This window comes from Lynx canadensis, chromosome B2, assembly GCF_007474595.2.
Source record: "Lynx canadensis isolate LIC74 chromosome B2, mLynCan4.pri.v2, whole genome shotgun sequence".
Taxonomy (NCBI): domain Eukaryota; kingdom Metazoa; phylum Chordata; class Mammalia; order Carnivora; family Felidae; genus Lynx; species Lynx canadensis.
In genome coordinates this window covers 112217221-112236018 of record NC_044307.1, presented here as the reverse complement: position 1 = coordinate 112236018, position 18798 = coordinate 112217221, and the positions used below count along the sequence as shown (strand labels likewise).

The 18798-nt window shown below is 36.9% G+C and overlaps 2 protein-coding genes across 5 annotated transcripts in view; one reads left to right on the top strand and one right to left on the bottom strand.

Moving 5' to 3' along the window:
- Window positions 1–18798, bottom strand: part of NKAIN2 (sodium/potassium transporting ATPase interacting 2) — a 993755-nt gene that overhangs the window by 875437 nt on the left and 99520 nt on the right. The window lies entirely within an intron of this gene.
- On the top strand, window positions 2747–3171 carry LOC115514363 (ATP synthase subunit g, mitochondrial-like). The gene is given in 2 exon segments (XM_032593238.1): window positions 2747–2861; window positions 2864–3171. Coding segments are annotated over 2 exon segments (309 nt in total). The 5' UTR covers window positions 2747–2752; the 3' UTR covers window positions 3064–3171.

Here is an 18798-nt window from a genome sequence, read left to right as displayed (position 1 = left end):
CTCAAAGGCCATTTAAAAGGACCAATGTATTATTTATCATGTCAAACTTTTCTTTTAAAAAGTCAGCTTCACTTTAGTCTAGATTTAACAATCACTCATTCCATTGTAGTAGAGTTATTCTTTTTTTTTTTTTCCACAAGTAACTATTGCACACTTACTATCTGCTGTTTGCTGGGCCAATCACTGAGAATACAGTGGTAAATAGAGAATTCCTACAAAGTTCACTACACTCCAGCAAAGACACCCTATGAAAATAATATACATTTGCATTCTGTGTTGAAAATGATATAAGACAAGTTCAAGTTTCTATGGGAACATATAAATAAGACCTAATGTGATTTTGGTGGTCAGAGAAGGCAGTGTTCCCAGTGGCTTTATATGCAAACTGAGGAAGCTAGCCAAGAAAAGCTAACAGGAGTTGAAACAATACTCTAGGTAGAAGAAACACATGCCTTACGGAGGAAGAAGTATGGTGTCTACTTTCAAAGTCAATGTGGCCTTCAGGCACAGACTAGGGCACACAGTGAGACTCAGGGTAGTGGGATCAAATGTGCACAAACCTAGCGTCTCTTAAGGATGTTAGTCTTTTCCTCTGGAGTAGCCCCTGAATCATTCCAAGAAAGTAGGTGTGACAAGGTATGACTTGCATTTATAAACAGTCCTCTGCTTATAAGGTGGGAAATGAGTTGAAAGGGTTAAGAGTGGGTGTGGGGGAGACAGCAGGCTGTAGAATCTAGGTGAGAGCTAGTATTAAGATATACTAGGAGTAGAGATAAAAGAGGACAGGTCCAAAAAATATTTAGGAAGGAAATCAAGGAGACTTAGTGTTGGGTTAGAAATAGGGGGTGAGTACAGACAGTCAGGATTAGTGAGATTTTACTTAATTAAAAAAGAAAAAAAAAACAACAAGAGTGTATTCATAGGACATCTGTATTCACAAAAGCTAATTGATGATTCAGGTTAATTACTGTTCTCCACATGTTGAATTTCTGACATAGTTTCTGTAAGCATAATTCAGCAACACAACAATGGCAGAGACTGTCATGCCAAAATGAATTGCTAACATATGCAATTAAAATAAATGTCTATGAGACATAACTGTCAAAATAGTAATTACGACTTGGTGAGCTAGAAACAGTCTGAAAACTTATTTGAAATGAAATTCCTGTCCTCTACATAGAGTCAGTATATTCCAAACCAAGGTACTTAAAAAAAAAAAAACCCTAATCAAACTCTTTATTACTGAATATTCAACAACATGATTCAGATAAATAGTATATAACTGGGAACTGTTTTGAGTAGTTTAATGATTTTGAAATCATGTTCATTTGAAATATATTTCAATTTTGAAAAATAATGAAGAATAAATCACTCTCAATTTTAAAAATCTACGGTCATTTATGCCATTCATTATGTGTAAATAAGTTTTCTAAGATAAGAGCAAACTACCAAATACAAAGTTAGAACTATGAACATATGTAGTAAGGAGCATTTACTACGCAATCTAGTAGATTTGGGAAAGTATAAAATTTTTTGGGATATGCATGCAATCAAGAGTACCAGAGGTATTTCTCTGTTTAGAGGGGCTAACAAGAGATAAAGAGTCTTTACAGGTAAATAAGCAGAGTATTCTGTAAAAATATTACTCAAAAATTAATATTCTGAGCCATACTTCTACAAATCTTAAGGAGGTATCATAGTTCACCAATTCCAAGACTCAAATTTTTATTATTATTATGTTGACATTTTAACACCTCTAAAATCAAGATGCCTCTTATGACTGATATTGTCTTCAAATGCTGGGAAGACAAATATAAGGGACAGTCATTACATTACATAGTTGCAATTACCTGCTCTTGATCATAGCTAAGCAAACTGCTTCCCTCCTGACTGAGCCATGTACACTGTTGGGCCAGTATGTGTTTCATTTAACTGCTGTTTAAAATATCTTTGGCCCTGCTGGATGGCTGGATTGGTAGAGCATGTGACTTTTGATCTCCTTGAGGTTGTAAATTCAAGCCCCGCACTGGGTGCAGAGAAAAAAGGAAAGAGAAGAGAAGAGAGAAGAAGAGAAGAGAGGAGAGGAGAGGAGAGGAGAGGAGAGGAGAGGAGAGGAGAGAGAGAAAGGAAGAGAGAGAAAGGAGGAAAGGAAGATGGAAGGATGGAGGAAGGAAGAAAGAAAAAGGGAGGGAAGGAGGAAGAAAAAAATAGAAATAAAATAGCCTCAAAATGTCTACAGTATAATTAACATAAAATCTTTAAAATAAAATGTATTGTTTATACTGAAATGCATGGCAACAAAGAACAGGATATAAATTTGGTCTTACTAAAATATTCTTTGTTGGAGAGATGACCACAATTACTGGCTTTTCTGCAAAGCAACAAACATGTGCCCTATGAAATATAAGAAAGATATCCACAATTACTTGAAGCTATGTTATATTTTGTTACTGATATCTGTGCAAAACAGATTGCCTCACATGCAATTCAGTTTAGGTTAAGGGAGGACTAATTTCAAAACAATAAGAGACAGATGTGATGACTTCATGAATTGGGTAGGGATATTATTAATTAAATTGCCATAATGTTATTGAATGCATTTTTTTCTTTCTTAGTGATAAATGAAATGATGGTACATCTTACAATAATGTCATACTAGATTCAGTGGAATTTAGTTATGAAACAGTTAAGAACTGAAGGTGGAAGACCAGGGTTCTAGTCTTAGCTCTATAAATAATAATCCGGGGTAACCATGGCCCAGTTTGTCCATAACCTCGCAGAGAAGGCCCCGGCGCTGGTGAACGCTGCTGTGACTTACTCGAAGCCTCGATTGGCCACATTTTGGCACTATGCCAAGGTTGAGCTGTTCCTCCAACCCCTGCTGAGATCCCTACAGCTATTCAGAACTTGAAAAAAATAGTCAAGAGCGCTCAAACTGGTAGCTTCACACAGCTTACAGTTAAGGAAGCTCTGCTGAATGGTTTGGTGGCCACTGAGGTGTGGATGTGGTTTTATGTCGGCGAGATCATAGGCAAGCGTGGCATCATTGGTTATGATGTTTGAAGACCAATCTTTAACATCTGTCTGTATTTGGTTTGTTATTTGAGTGTTTTTGGACAATATGTGATCAGACTGGTATTTGAATAAAATAAGATAATGTATCAAAATCAATGTTTTCTCTATCAGACACTACATGGAAGGATCACAGTTTCTCTTGATAATAAGAGGAGTTGTCTTTTGCTTTAATACAGCTCTGAGTGCATGTCTTTTGCTTAGCCTAAAATCGGAAAGGATCTATGTGAACATACCAACCTGGGGTATGCATTTATGAGGATAATTTGAACAATAGATTAACATTCTAATTGAGTGTTTAAAATAGATGATAAATTTATTTCCAGAATAGGGAAAGTCTTTCCAGGGAAAGACTTGGGAAAACTAGAACTTGCTACAGTAGGAAAAATAGTAATACCACGTGCCAAACTGATATGGTTAAATTGTGTTAGTAATACAAAGAACAAAATTTGGATGGTTTCTCTTTGCCAAAATCAGAGATAGAATTTTTTGATAACACCTGTGTTTATAAATGCTGGAGTACTTGGTGATATTCTCAGTATCTTTGTAACGTCTTTAACCGCAGGACATAGCAAATGAGAGCCAGGATGTACATTTTTAATCTAATTTTGATGTGTATTATATTATTAATCTATTCTGTTTTTTCCAGTTTTATGATTTTTAGACCCTATCTTTGCAAAAATAAGATACCCTGTGGGTATTTAAATAGCTACAATTTAGGGGCGCCTGGGTGGCTCAGTTGGTTAAGCATCCGACTTCGGCCCAGGTTATGATCTCACCGTTCCCTAGTTCAAGCTCCGCGTCGGGCTTTGTGCTGACAACTCAGAGCCTGGAGCCTGCTTCAGGTTCTGTATCCTCCCCCTCGTCCTTTGCCCCTCCCCCACTCACTCTCTCTCAAAAATAAATAAACATTTAAATAAATAAATAGTTATAATTTAGTATCATCCATGGGTCTAAATAATACATTATATCCTGAAATAAATAGAAATGATTGCCATCAAAAAAAATAATAATAATAATCCGGGACACCATGAGTCAGTCTGTTAATTTATCTGACCCCCAGTTTCTTCACTTGTAAAATATAGAGATTGGGCTAGTTCACTGCTAAGATCTCTGACAGGTCTATGACAATATATGTTTTTATTAATTTTAAATTCTTGCAATAAATTTATCTTAAAGGTATATACAGGAAAACTTGATCACAAAAATTCCTGTTCATCTGAAACACTAATAAACATAAAATAGAAGTAAACAGTAGTTTTTTTCCTATAAGCTTAGTAGTCAGGGTTTTAAAATTAAAAATGGCAGTAGCCATAAAAAATGAGAAAAGAGCAAATAGTAAATGTAATACTGGATAAATGAAGATTTGGTCAAATATTTTAAATCTTCAGAATAATGTAGAAATCACTATTGTTCATAAGAGACTAAATGCAATGGAAGAGAAAGATCAAATCATAATTTTAGTTTAAAACATACTTGTCCTTGAGTCCTCTGAAAATTTGTTTAAATGTATTGTAAATGTTGTGCCATGTTTGTGTCAATAATATTCAGTTTATCAGAATATTTAACCTGAATACCATATTATCCAATAATTTTGAGTAAAGGAAAAATTATTATAAAGCACATTGATATAAAACCTTATCATCAGCTAAAAATTTCTGTAATAATATACCAAAGGGGCATATATCAAATTTCACTGTAAAATCTCATTTAACAAAAACAGATACTATGGGAGGTGATAAAAGTCTGATGAGGTTAAAAACAATGTGGTAATGGAGAAGTTTTTGGCAAAAGTAAGCTATTAACTTTTGGCAAAGGTAAGCTCTTTAAGTTGTGCTTAGAAAGTGGTGATAATTATGGTGGATAATTGCACTAAGATATAATTTATCAAAGTCATTGAAGGATTATGCAAAAGTATGGAAGGCCAAACAAAGTTTTTAAAATAACAATTTGAAAAAAATGAGATCAAGGGAAATTTTACATGGATATATTTATTACTTTATAATTCAAGAAACAGTTTAGACTGTTTCTTTCTCATGATGGGTTGTGAATTTTAGTACTTTTAGTTTTAGCATAGACCATTGAAGGAAAATCAAAACCATGTATAGCAGGAATTTGTGAAAAAGAAAATAACATTGTTTGAAGAGGCAGAAACCAATTATAAAATCAATCTTAATTTGGTATATATAATGATGTGCATGTTGAACTTAACAATGAGATAGAAACATATATTAATATATGTAGTCAAAGATTAATAGCACTCTTACACTTGATGTAAGATGGAGCATATTAATTCAGCCTGGAGTTAAAGATATTCTTGTATTACTTACACTAATTATTGGTAAAACTGACTTATGTTTATCCCCAGTGGTGGTGTTCTCCGTATATCCCCTTTATTTTACCTGTCAGAAATATTATACAAGCTCATCAAGAGCCACCACCTTCTTGCCATAAGCTAGTGCAGAGGAGGTATATTAGGAGCTAAATCTCTATGGATCTCTCCCATATCTGTACATATTGAGGCAGAGATACTAACTACTCCATAATAAACAGCTTGGGAAGACAGAGTTAATACCTCTCATGGGTACAGAGGGCAAGTTTATTTACTGTCCACTATAATCAAGATAATGGCTCTCTCCATAACACAGTTCAAGTAGATTTGCTTAATATCCATTATAAAAGATTCAGACTTCCTAAACTCAAGATTCCTCAGCTGTGATACAAACCAACTGTATATACCAGGTGGGCTTATCCATATTATCCCCAAAGCACTTGGTGGCATAATAAAGTTGATGCCACTTGCTATACTGTGAGTAATAAAGTCTTTTTGTCTGATCCAGGAGTGCATTCCCCCTGCCAGAATCTGCCGTGAAACTGTTGCAGGCTAAACTGTGGGCATGAAAAGTAGAAAAAAATCTCATACCCTTCACATTCTTGGTACGAACCCCAAAATTTCTCATCATAAGAGAAATGGATTAACTTTCCTAGAAATTTTTCTATTTTCTAGGTATTTTAAGATTACAGAGTAGTAATTACCCTCTTCGGTAATTATTCATAAATATATAAATAATATGATTAATTTCATGACCATTGATTTCTGAAAAAATATAATTACTGGTCACTTGAGCCCAGATGGGTTAAGACACACACCCCAAAACAGATCAAACCAGGTTTCCTCCACCAATTTGTTCTCTCCTTCTCCTCTCCAATTCAGCTAGTTAGGCTTATATCCATGTGAGGGGGAGAAAAACTGGAGTGAAATTTTAAATGCAGGCTTGTTAATGTAAACATCGAAGAGAAGTCATTTAGCGTGTCATTTCTGAAATGCCAAAACAAATGCATATCAGATCCATGGATATTCATTGAGTGAAAAGCCTATTAACTACCAAATTACAGACTCCTCTAAATACATTCCCACATATAGCTCTTTTCGAGGAAAACACCCAGTGTCACATTTAAGATGTACTTGTGCAATGTGAGAAATCATTAAAGCTGGGCTGAACATGGCAGGGTGAGGAAGGGTAACCTGAGAAACAAGGAACTGGATCTTCTAAATAAGTCTACTCTAGTAGGCTTATGTTAATGGTCAAGTTCCATACACAAAGCAGCCAGATAATAAACACTTGATTAAGTTGAAGATGACAGATATACAAAGATAACCTGACATTTCACCTTGATAATTTGTTGATATTTTGATAAACCTTCATTACTGAGCAAATCAGTTAGAATACAAAAGTCTACACTTATTTAATGAGCACGGAGTAATATATGGAACTGCTGAGTCACTATGTTGTACACTTGAAAGTAATATAACACTGTATTTTAACTACACTGGAATTAAAATAAAAAAAAAAAAGTCAGCATTCAGGTCCTAAACCAGACATATAATGAACTGAATGGCTTTCTACAGTTTAAAGGTAAAAATCATCAGTTGACAAAGTTTCATTGCATGGGTTTTTATTATATTGATAGAATGTATCTAAATTAGTGTTTATTACTCATGTTTAAAATTAAACAGGTAAATCACATTACTACACTTTGATTATATCCTTTGCATATTTCCAATATCTGACATATCAAGATAATTATGAATTATGAACCTCATGAATCCTAACCTGAAACCTTACTGTACTCCTCACAATCCATGCAAAGCAGTACAAAATTCAAGAGAAATTTAGCCAACTGCTATGAAGTAAGAGAGAGGGCTAAGTTTGAAAAGGAGATAAATAAATGATAATGAGGGATGCCAGAGTCATCTTTTTCTCTTTTTAGGTGGCAGGCAGAAATACCATGGGCCACTCTCAACTACTTCCGTATAGAAAAGCCTGTGCCACCCTGATCCTGAATATTACCAAAGCACATTGTCAGACTGAGGAACCTTGACATTCTTCAACATTTAACATTTATTATTTCTTCAGGTAATCAAATAAAATATATCCCCTCTTATTTACGGAAGGCATTTAAAACTGAAAAGCAATGTGTTTATCAGCAAAAAATAAGTTTAGAATCATGACTCTCCCATCTATGTTCTATTTTCAAGTGCAAGAAATAAAACAACAATTGAGAAAGAACTAATACAGCAGGAATTTAGTGACAGACAGCAGTTGCATTGTTTCACATTAGCTGTTCGAACAGCCATCAGGCGATAATGACTTTCAGTCACTATTAATCAATATATTATTCAGTTGTAATTTCCCATAAGTCATTGCTATTACTACCAGTAATCAAGTTTCCTCCTTTGTTGCTTGAAATTAAACCTGAACAAGTGGTATGACTAGTTAACAGTCAATCTTCAATAGCTCCCACCAATAATTTACCACTTTGCACATTAGACTCTATTAGTAATATGAAGGCTGTGTATATTTTTTAAGCCAGGTGAGCTGCTAAGTAATTGACAAATATTATTCCCCCTGCTTTCAGTGAAGAACATTATGCTGCCTAGATGAAGTTAGATTAAAATCAATTAAAAAAGATAAGTTGGTTTTGTTTATCATGTATTTTTATAATTTATCTGACAGCTGTTCTCCTGAATACTACTGAAGGATGCATATGAAGCAGATACAACCCCTTTGAATAAATTGATGCTTCTTTAAACTTCTTTTTTGGAATGTATTATGCCCAAACAAGGGTGGTAAGTTAATTCAACAGTAAGATTCAAGATGGCACTAAAAACTTCCTGATCTTCCAGATTTTGTACCAATGTTTAATTAGGTTTAACTGCATGACTGGAAATAGTGCTGCTTCAGTATCGGCATTAGGGAGGTCATACTTTTGAGAATGCCATTTAATAGGAAAACAGTAACACAACAAATTAATATCAATAATGTATATAGTGAAGAGACTGAACCACTTATCTCACACAAGATGCAGGAATCCCTGTTTTAAAGCAAAATAGGGTCGCCTGGTGGTCACTGGTTTAAGCATTTGAATCTCGATTTTGGTTCAGGTCATGATCTCACGTTTCCTGGGTTTGAGCCCCACATCAGGCTCTACACTGTCAGTGCAGTGTCTGCTCCAGATTCTTGCTCTCAAAATAAATAAATAATCATTTTTTTAAAAAATAAAGCAAAATAAAATAAAACATTTTTGCTGGTCCTTTTACTTAGGTTGGGCCGTACCAGCTTCTGATGCATAGAAGCAGTATAAACACAAAAACTTCCACTACTAAAGGCCACTCACGTTCATTACCAAAGTAAAGTTTGTGTAGTTCCATGTAGTTCCACATATGTATAACTACAGTGGCTTCATTAAGTGGTTTACTTCCATCTTTAATAGAGTCACCTTTTTACAAGGCCAGTTTTACATCTGACTTATCACTTGATAAGATGTGTCCTTCACTATTTAGATACCACCCTTTTACATTTCTAGACTATAAACGTAAAGCTTATTTATTTAAGCTTATTTACTTTTTTTTTTTTTTTTAGTAATCGCTATACCCAGTGTGGGGTTTGAACTCACAATCCTTAGATCAAGAGTCCCATGCTCTTCTGATTAGCCACTCAGGTGTCCCGGAGACATAGATTATTCTATATGGTTTTAGTTTCCTAAAATTTGCCTAACAGCCCATTAAAACAAAACTTTATTTAACATAACTAAGACCATACAAGAGAAAGTATCAGTATCCTTATTTAATGTCTTCATGTCCCATTGTAAAGAATGGATTGTAATAAAAAAAAAAAAAGAATGGAACTCTCTTTTTCCCAATTCTCAAAAATTATCAATTAATTGTATCTTGAAAACTCTTGCTTTGGAATACTTATAATAATAGCTCATTGTGTATAATATGGAAATGGACAAAAGTCTCCATTCAAAGACATGAAATATGCCCACAAAACAGAGAGAATTGTATAATGTTTCAAAGTTTGTCATTCAATAAATTTTCACTTTCTTTGCAGAAAAATGACTGATATGTAGAGCAGCGGGAAGAGAAATGTCTACTGTAAATTTACTTCTGACTCCTAAGGGAATATTGTTTGTGGCAATGACAGAAATCTCAAAATAGTAAGAATATTACCTATTGAAACGAGGGGAAAAAAACAAACTAAAAACAAAGGAAGTATTTGGTATACTGAACCACTATTTTGTAATTTGTGAAACATTTCACAAAATGGATGCTGCTACCTGAGGCTCTAAAATAAATAAAGTGTTTCTAAAACTGCAACTATAGATATTTAATTAAAAATATTCCTAAAGAGGGGTGTCTGGGTGGCTCAGTGGGTTAAGCGTCCAACTCTTGATTTCAGCTTAGGTCATGAACTCATGGTCACAGGATGGAGCCCTGCTTGAGATTCTCTCGCCCTCTTCCTCTACCCTTATTATTTACATATGTGTGTGTATATACACATACACACACATATGTAAATAATAATCTTAAAGAGGAAAAAAAGATCACTAGAAAAAGAAACGCTATTTCATTGCCTGCTTTCTAATAAACGACCCATGAAAATATGGCCATAAAGAAGCAGGAGCACAAAAGAAGGAATAAATAAAATCAGAAGCTGATTAAGAGTTCTTCCAGGGAGATTATAGCTCAAAATGAACTGGGACTTATTACAAATACTAAGGAAACAATTTAAACATAAAAGACATGATTTTAAAAAGAAAACAATCAAGGAAGTGATGGTTCCACTACAAGAATCAGGTGACAATATAATATTAACACTTGTTAGATCAAGACTTTAGCTTCTTAGCTGTGATTTTCTTCTATCTTCTCAAAGAAAATCTCAAATTAATCAAATATAAACTTAAAAATTACGAATATATCCAATCTTTTCCTCAAGTGGAATATTTTAAATATTACTTTTTCTTTCTTTCTTTTGCTGTTTCCCTGCCAGTCTAAGTCTTCCATCTGCCCAGGGACTCATTAAGAATTGTTTTAGATTCGCTGCAAAGAGAAAAACTGAAGCCTGGTCAGTTTCTGACATGAAAATATGATTAGGCAAGAAGCCAAAAGCCTTTAAAACCAGGCAACTCTCTAAAGAAAGCATTCTCCTCCTTTTGCATGTGAAAAACCGAGCTTGAAAAACTGAGCTCAGAGTATTAGCTAGACTGTAGAGATTTTCTTCCTCATCACTAATGCTTGGCTAAAGTTAAAACAACAGCAACAACAACAACAACAACAACAACAAAACACTGCCCTTTTTCCATCGTGTACAATTTATTGGAAGGTATATAAAATGATGTGAAAGGACATATGTTCTGATTTCCACTTTGTGGGTTTGACCTATAAGGGTTGAACCCAGGCTGGGGGCTCTTTCTGAGATATCCATCCTGGCCCTGTGAGGAGAAGGCAGAAGAGAGAAGGGATAAAGGAAAAAAAGAAATCTGCTCTTGAGATAACAGGGTGAGTTAATTCAATAGTTCACATGGGTATCTCTGAGTTACACACCTGTATTCAAATTTCAGCCTCACAACCAACTAGTCAAGGATCTTGACAAAAGCCACCTATCTATCCAAACTTCAGTTTAGCAATATACAAAATGTTAGACCAATACCTGGCTCTTCCCCACAAACTAAATGAATTAACGTATATGCAACAAAGATTGTATTATTTATGATGTCAACTCCCCCAGAGAGAATATGAAGAGAAGAGTTTGTTTGCTAAAGACGTTGGCAGATTTGGCACGCTACAAAGTATAGGTGGTAACCAAAGAGAGGTGAATTGCTAGGCAGAACACAAGAGGAAGAAATTGAAGCCCTGGGTAATTATGAAAAAGAAGGTGAAGAGCAAGTGGGAAGAGAGTAGGCTAAAGCCCCTGAATGAGCCCAACACGGTGGCAGAAAGCTACATAATACGTAACCTCTGGGCACACAGATCTCTACATGACCTGAAAACTCCCAGAGGGCTCAGTCTAAGCGAACTTCACCGGAAATCAGGAAAAGGTGTTCGGTTTGCATCTGAGTTTTTGAAGGCAGCTGAGAGGACACAGAGGTAAAGAAGGCCATATGAGTGAGCTCTTGTGGGCCTCAGCAGAAAGCCTGGAGAGAACTTGGACATTCCAGGCCATGGAATTAGAGGTTAATCCAAGTTAAAAATAACTGTGAGATGTAGGACTGGAGCCCCACTAACATCTAAGACTGGGGTTTACACATGTAAATTGACTTCAAAAGATGGATGATAATATCAATGACAATGACAACAATGAGGATGATTTTCTAATAAAGCAGGTAATTGATTAAGTAAACTTGCAGACCTGGTGTTCGTTAATTTAAACAAGGCATTTAATTAAGTCTCTAATTATATTTTGTAGACAAAGTAGAGTAATGAGACAGAGGAAAATAAAAAACACCCCAAGAGTCAGGAATCAATACTAACATTTTGTACCCAAACGATGCCAATTAATGAATCAATCTGAAGTTGCAAGGAAAGTGGTATAATTTGGGGTTCTGTGATTTATGTTGCTGTTTACGTATTTTCATCAGTGATTTGTAAGAAAGCTATAGAAAGCAAACTTGTCAAACTGCAGAAAATCCCAAACCAGGATAGAGGATAAAGGTATTCAGGATGAGATCACTGGAGGTAGAAATTTATTTTTTCAAATAGGCAGCAATATAATTAAAGGTCTGCATTTAGATTTTAAAAATCAATGGTACAAGTGTGGGGGTACAATTATCTAATTTGATAGCAGCTCACATTTAAAAAAAAGACAAAAAAACCCTGGGCTTTAAGTAATTACAAGTTCAATGTGATATGGTTGTGAAAGGAGTTATTGTCATCAAGCCTTCATCAATATCACTACCAACTCATGGGAGGCAATTATCTTACTTCACCCTACAATAGTTTATTAGTCTTAGTTCTGATTCCTGTGCTGTAAGTGGAAATTTGGATGATGATTAGTGGACAATCTATGGGAGGTATAAAGTCTTAAAACTATTTGAGAATAATTGAGGGAAGTGAAAATATTAGTTTGTTAAATATGAAGCCTTGCATAAATACCTAGTAGTTGAATAACTTGATCATCTGGTATTTCTCTTTTTAATTTTTGAGGATTCTCCATATTGTTATCCACAGTGGCTGCACCAATTTGCATTCCTACAAACAACAGTGCAGGAGGGTTCCTTTTTCTCCACATCTTTGCCAACACTTGTTCCTTATCAATTTTAGCCATTGTGACAGGTGTAAAGTAAAATCTCATTTGGCTTTAATTTGTATTTCCCTGATGATTAGTGATGTCCAACATCTTTTCATGTGTCTGTTGGCCGTCTGTATGTCTTATTTGGGAAAACATCTATATAGGTCTGCTGTCCATTTTTTTAATTAGATCATTTGTTTTGGTGTTGAATTTACCTAGAGAAAATGAAAACACTAATTCTAAAAGATATATGTATCCCTATGTTTATTGCAGCATTATTTACAATAGCCAAGATACAGAAGCAACCCGTGAGTCCACTGATTGATAAATGAATAAAGAAGACGTGGTGTGTATGTGTATGTGCGCATGTGTGTGTGTGTACGTATGTGTGTGTGTGTGTGTAAAATGGATGTGGTGAATAGGTACATATAATGGAATATCAGACAAAAAAAGGAATGAAATCTTGCCATTTGCAACAACATAAATGGACCTGAAGAGTATGTTAAGTATAATAAGTCAGAGAAAGATAAATACCATATGATTTTACTCATATGTGGAATTCAAATCGGTGGTTGCCAGAGGAGAGGTAGGTGGGGGAAGGGTTAAATAGATAAAGGGGATTAAGAGCACACTTATTTTGATGAGCACTGAGAAATGTATAGAATTGTTGAATGATCATTTTGTACACCTGAAACTAATATAATACTGTACATTAACTACAATTGAATAAAAAAAGAAAAAAAAGGAATGAAGCCTCAATGAGACATGCAAACTTTCTTCAAATAAGTGAGTTTGTTGTGCGATATATTTGTTCTTTGCTTTGCTACAGAACCAGCCCAGGTGACATGTTAGAGGGACTTATCTGGCTTAGCCCAGTACTGCCAAAGGCAGTGAGAATAAGAGTATGAGATGGGGCTTGGGAGCATCCAACAGTTAGGCATTCGGCCCATCATAATTTAAGTATCAACAGGCATTTTTGGGTACCCTATGTCACCCGCTGCTTGGTAGTAAGCTGGAGTTGATATACAAAATACATAACAACTGTATGGCATGAGCACAAACCAATCAGAACAAATGCCTGATCAACCAGAAAAAAATGTCGGCCACAAACAGCAATATGACCACCCCAGTATATCCTGCATCTAAATTCAAGATTATCAGCCAAGGGAGGGGTGCCTGGGTGGCTCAGTTGGTTAAGGGGCCAACTCTCAGTTTTGGCTCAGGTCATGATCTCATGGTTTGTGGGTTTGAGCCCCAAGTAGGGCTCGCTGATGACAACACAGGGCCTGCTTGCAATTCCCTTTCCCTCTCTCTCTCTCTCTCTCTCTCTCTCTCTCTCTCTGTCCCTACCCTGCTCATGCTTGCTCTCTCTCCAAATAAATAAATAAACTTTAAAATATATATATTAAAAAAAAGATCAGTCAAGGGAGCGAAGGTCCATGTGTCATTATAACACACTAAGACAGCTGCTGTATTAGAAGTTTGAATGAAGAGTAGTAGCACTCCTGGAAAAAAAAGGGAAAGGCTTAACCATCAAATAGCATTTTAGATGGAGCTTTATAAAACTAGATGAAACAGGTGAAAGGAACATCATAGGAAAAGTCAAGAAACTGTAACAATATTTGGTATGTCCAGGGAACCATAAGTATATCAACATTACTACATTATCACTAAGTGGGAGCAAGTGGCAGGTATCTGATCAGACAGACAAGATTAGAAAGGTAAACAGAAGCCAGGTCATGAAGGTTTATGCGCACTATGCAAAGAGGTATGGATGCTATTCCTGGGGCTTTGGCGAGCCACTAAAGAACCATGAACACGAAAGCAACACGATCAAAATTATTCAGCAGAAAGACTAATGGCACTGAGAAAGACAGACTAATAAGGCTACTGAAACCACTTAGGATTGGTCTGAAATAGGGAAATGGCATAGGAGCAGAAGGAGGAGATGAACATCAAAGATATCAGGAAATGAGGGGCACCTATTAGGATAAGCGTACGACTTCAGCTCAAGTCATGATCTCGTGGTTTGTGGGTTCAAACCCCGCATTCTGCTCTGTGCTGACAGCTCAGAGCCTGGAGCCTGCTAGGGATTTTGTGTCTCCCTGTCTCTCTGCCCCACCCCCACTCATGTTCTGTGTCTGTCTCAGAAATAAACGTTAAAAAAGAAAAAAAGATACCAGGAAGTGATTGCTTAGCATTTATTGACTCAAACAGGATGATGCATAGATTTCTTGCTTGGTAAACTAGGGCCACTCACTGAGATAAGAACATAGGGTGGGAGGCACCTAAGACAGACTGGTGAAAACAACAAATTACAGATTTTGAGTTTGAGCATTCCAACAGACATGAAGAAGGAAGTATCTCAGAGAATTTGAGAGGTGGCATCTGAAGCTAACAATTTCAGACTTGCTATAGTATCTAACAGGTATACTGAAGAAGAAAAAAAGGACTGAGGCTAAAACTAACTTTAAAAAGAAAAACTAACATTGAAGAAGTGGATTGAAAAAGAAATGCCTGCAAAGAAGTCTAAAGGCACAGCTTTGTAAGTGTGTAGCCTTGGGCAAGTCACTTTGCCCCAGTGAACTCTAATTCCTTCACCTTATACATTGAAGATAATAATACAGAGCTCACAGGGTGTCATAAGTCTTCACTCATGGTTCCAAAGAGTCAGTTCTCTTCTCTCTTTTGGGGCTATTTCCAGCCAATCATTGACTAGCTAAAGTTGACTAGCTAAAAGTAACTCATTTAAATTCCAACTTGAACATTTCTCATAAAAAAAAAATAGGGGCACCTGGGTGGCTCAGTCTCTTGATTTTGGCTCAGGTCATGATCTCACGGTTCCTGATGGATTTCACAGTGTGCTGACAGCAAAGAGTCTGCTTGGGATTCTGTCTCCTTCTCTCTCTGCCCCTCCTCTGCTTGCTCTCTGTCTCACTCAAAATAAATAAAGTAAACTTTAAAAAAAAATTAACAAATTTGTGGTATAAGAAGAAGAGCACAAGTTCTGGAGTCCACTGGATCTGGATTCCTGATCTGACTTTGGACACTTTATGTAACCTGTCTAAACATGTTTTTTTGAGTTATATAATGGGTGTAACTGTTCCTGCCTCACAGAAATTCTGTTGCTTAATGGCAAAAGCATAGCAGTTCATCTCTCTCAGTGTCTGCAATTCAGCAGGGATGCAGTTAAGTCTTAGTTCCTCCTGGACCACATCTCTGCTTCTCAAGTGTACTGTACCAGACATAATACAAAATTTCCTTAATGACTCCGTGTTATCATTATGAACATCAGTTAATGCTACGTGTCTGAGATGCAGATGCAGCTGCGAACGTAACAGAACATCAGGCGAAATGAGCCACTCATGTAACACCCAGTTGACTTGCCTAATTTTGTCATATGCATGATATTGCATCCACAGCAGCTTGAGATGATTTACCAAGCACCAAAAAATGTGAACAGCTGCCGTTCTAAGATTTGATACCATATAAGCGAGATCAACGAATGTTACAGTCATTCATCAACCTCACAAACGTTTGTTTGTTCTTTTACAGATAACACAACTTTCTCATGCGTCTGGCCTTGTCTTTTATAAATGAAGTCCGGGATCCGTGTCGTACCACACCATTCTACAACACTGGAGAACACAGCTCTGACAACACTTTTGAGATGATGACTGCATTATAGACATCAAAGGATCTGTCCTAGATAAGTGCCCAGCCCAATCACAGTCTCCTTTGCCTCAGCAGCCATATTTCATACCACTGTGACCCTATCCTGGGCCTGTCCCTGGGTAACTACCCCCAGAATGAGCACCAGATGTATGGCCAAATGAGTCAGTGTAGCCTGTGACTTAGCCTATATAGATCTGAAAGGGTAGGCAAAACCATTTAGAGTCATTGTTTTCAAAATGCATGAAGGGATGCACCAAGAAACTCTGCAGTGCACGAATGGTGAAGTAGTGTCATGTGTAATCCAAGTTTGGAAGGACCTATAAAGATATACAGAGGAGGAAAAGGATGTAGTCACCCGATCTGAATAAACAGTAAGTTAGATGTACAGAGGGAGGCAGAGCAGCAGAGAGAAAGGGAGGACAAGAGAAGGAGAGGAAAGGGAGGAATGGGGGAAGGGGAGGGGAGGAAAAATTTTAGAGAAAGATGCCTTGAGCCCCAAGGGCTTTAAAGATCCCCTTCCACTCTGGGTTTTTCTTCAAAATACACTGCCTGTTTTCCTTACATAACTCAAGATGATCTTTTTTTCATTCAATTAATTTAGCCTGACGGATACATTACAATGGTATTAAAACACAACTTCTATGCCCCAGTCAAGTTCATCTTGTATAATGTGCTGAGTTGCAATGGTTGCCATGGCTTTGATTAACCTTATAGATTAAGTTCAGGTAAATCTCCTCCACTACCTGCTCCCCTCCCCCACCCATATATCACATAGCAGAGACACAATATTCCTTTACAGAATCCTGGGGTGTAAATAACTAATGTTCTGGGGTTCTGTGTTTTATCTCCTCAGAAATGCCACCCTTCACGCTCCTTTTCACTGTTTCTCTTTCTCCACTGCTGACGCTCCTCCTCGCCCACTCTCTTCCTTCTTTCTCCTCTGCTTTGCTTTTCTGGGGAGCTGCTACCTCATCCCCATCCTTGAATGTTTCTAGGGTTTCATAGGTCCTTTAAAAATATCGACAGCCAATCTGTGCACCATCCAGAGAACCTTCTCTAATCTTCACAACCTGTGCTCTTCTCCATCATTTCTATTTCTTCTGTTTCGCTGCCAAGGTACTGGTTTCTAGATTTTGTTTGTCATCCTTGAATCCTGAGAGATTCTGAAAGCCTGCTTTGATTCAGGCTAGGCTCTGAACAGGTGTAATTTTTGACAGTGAGAGCTATCAAATAGCAGCACTTGCTCCACTGCAGTGAGTAGCACGTGCCTGGCCATGTGCGCGGTGTGGCCAAGAGCCGAGGATGGGCCCACTCACGGCTCCAGAGAGACTCCTTAGCTGTGAGTCTTATTAACATATTAACACTTTTAACCTAAAAATATCAGGCAATATCTTTGTGTGACTCAGAAAATCCAGATGAAATGTGTAAATCGATGGTTCCAGGCCTTCTCTGAGGACCTGACCAAACAGTGGCCTCCCTCTGGAATAATCCCTGCCAGAAATCATATAGAAAAGGCAATGGCATGAAAACCAACGTTGAATATGACCTTGTCACATTATAGGTGTATGTTTCTCAGGGTCTCATCACAGCCTTTTATTTACATGTTTGAATATGCAACTTAATCTTAACTAAAGGGACACATAACCCACATCCCACAACCTTTGCTCTACCACCAACCAGCCACATGATACTTGGCTAACAAGTCACTTACAAACTGTAGGCATCAACTGCCTAATCCCTTATTTCTTTTTTAAATGTTCATTTATTTTTGAGACAGACAGAGACAGAGTGCAAGCTGGGGAGAGGCAGAGAGACAGGGAGACACAGAATTCAAAGCAGGATCCAGGCTCCAAGCTGTCAGCACCAAGCCTGATGCGGGACTCAAACTCCCGATCTGTGAGATCATGACCCGAGCTGAAGTCGGCTACTCAACCGACTGAGCCACCCAGGTGCCCCAACTGCCTAGTCCTTTAAAGTGAGTGGATGGACCAGATATTTATCATCTTAGAGCTTTAAGATTTGAGAGTATACATTTATTTGGTTTTCAGTATAATAAAAAGAAGAACCTCTTAGGAGAAGTTATTGTCCTATATTAATTAGCTTCATTAAAAGTGCTATAACAGTTAGAAATTTTTGCATACAAGTTGTCTGAAAACAGAGGCAGGTAAGAATTTCCTATATTCAACATAGAGAATCAAAATTTATTTAGTTATTTCCTATTTAGCACCACAGAATTTCAGGGTTGTTTTTTTTTTTTTTTCCTTCTGCTTACTGCCCAATTTTATTTCAGAAACAATACTAGAAGATTGAGCTCAATCAATGTCAAGAAGATAAACTGAAGCGGAGAACATCTGGAACCCTCACTCCCAGGATAGCACTGCATGAGAATGAAGACTGGGGTGGAGAGCCTCACTAGCCAGATACATGTGGAAGGTCCGCACATGCTAGTCTGTATGACCCCCCCAAAGTGCAAGTTTTA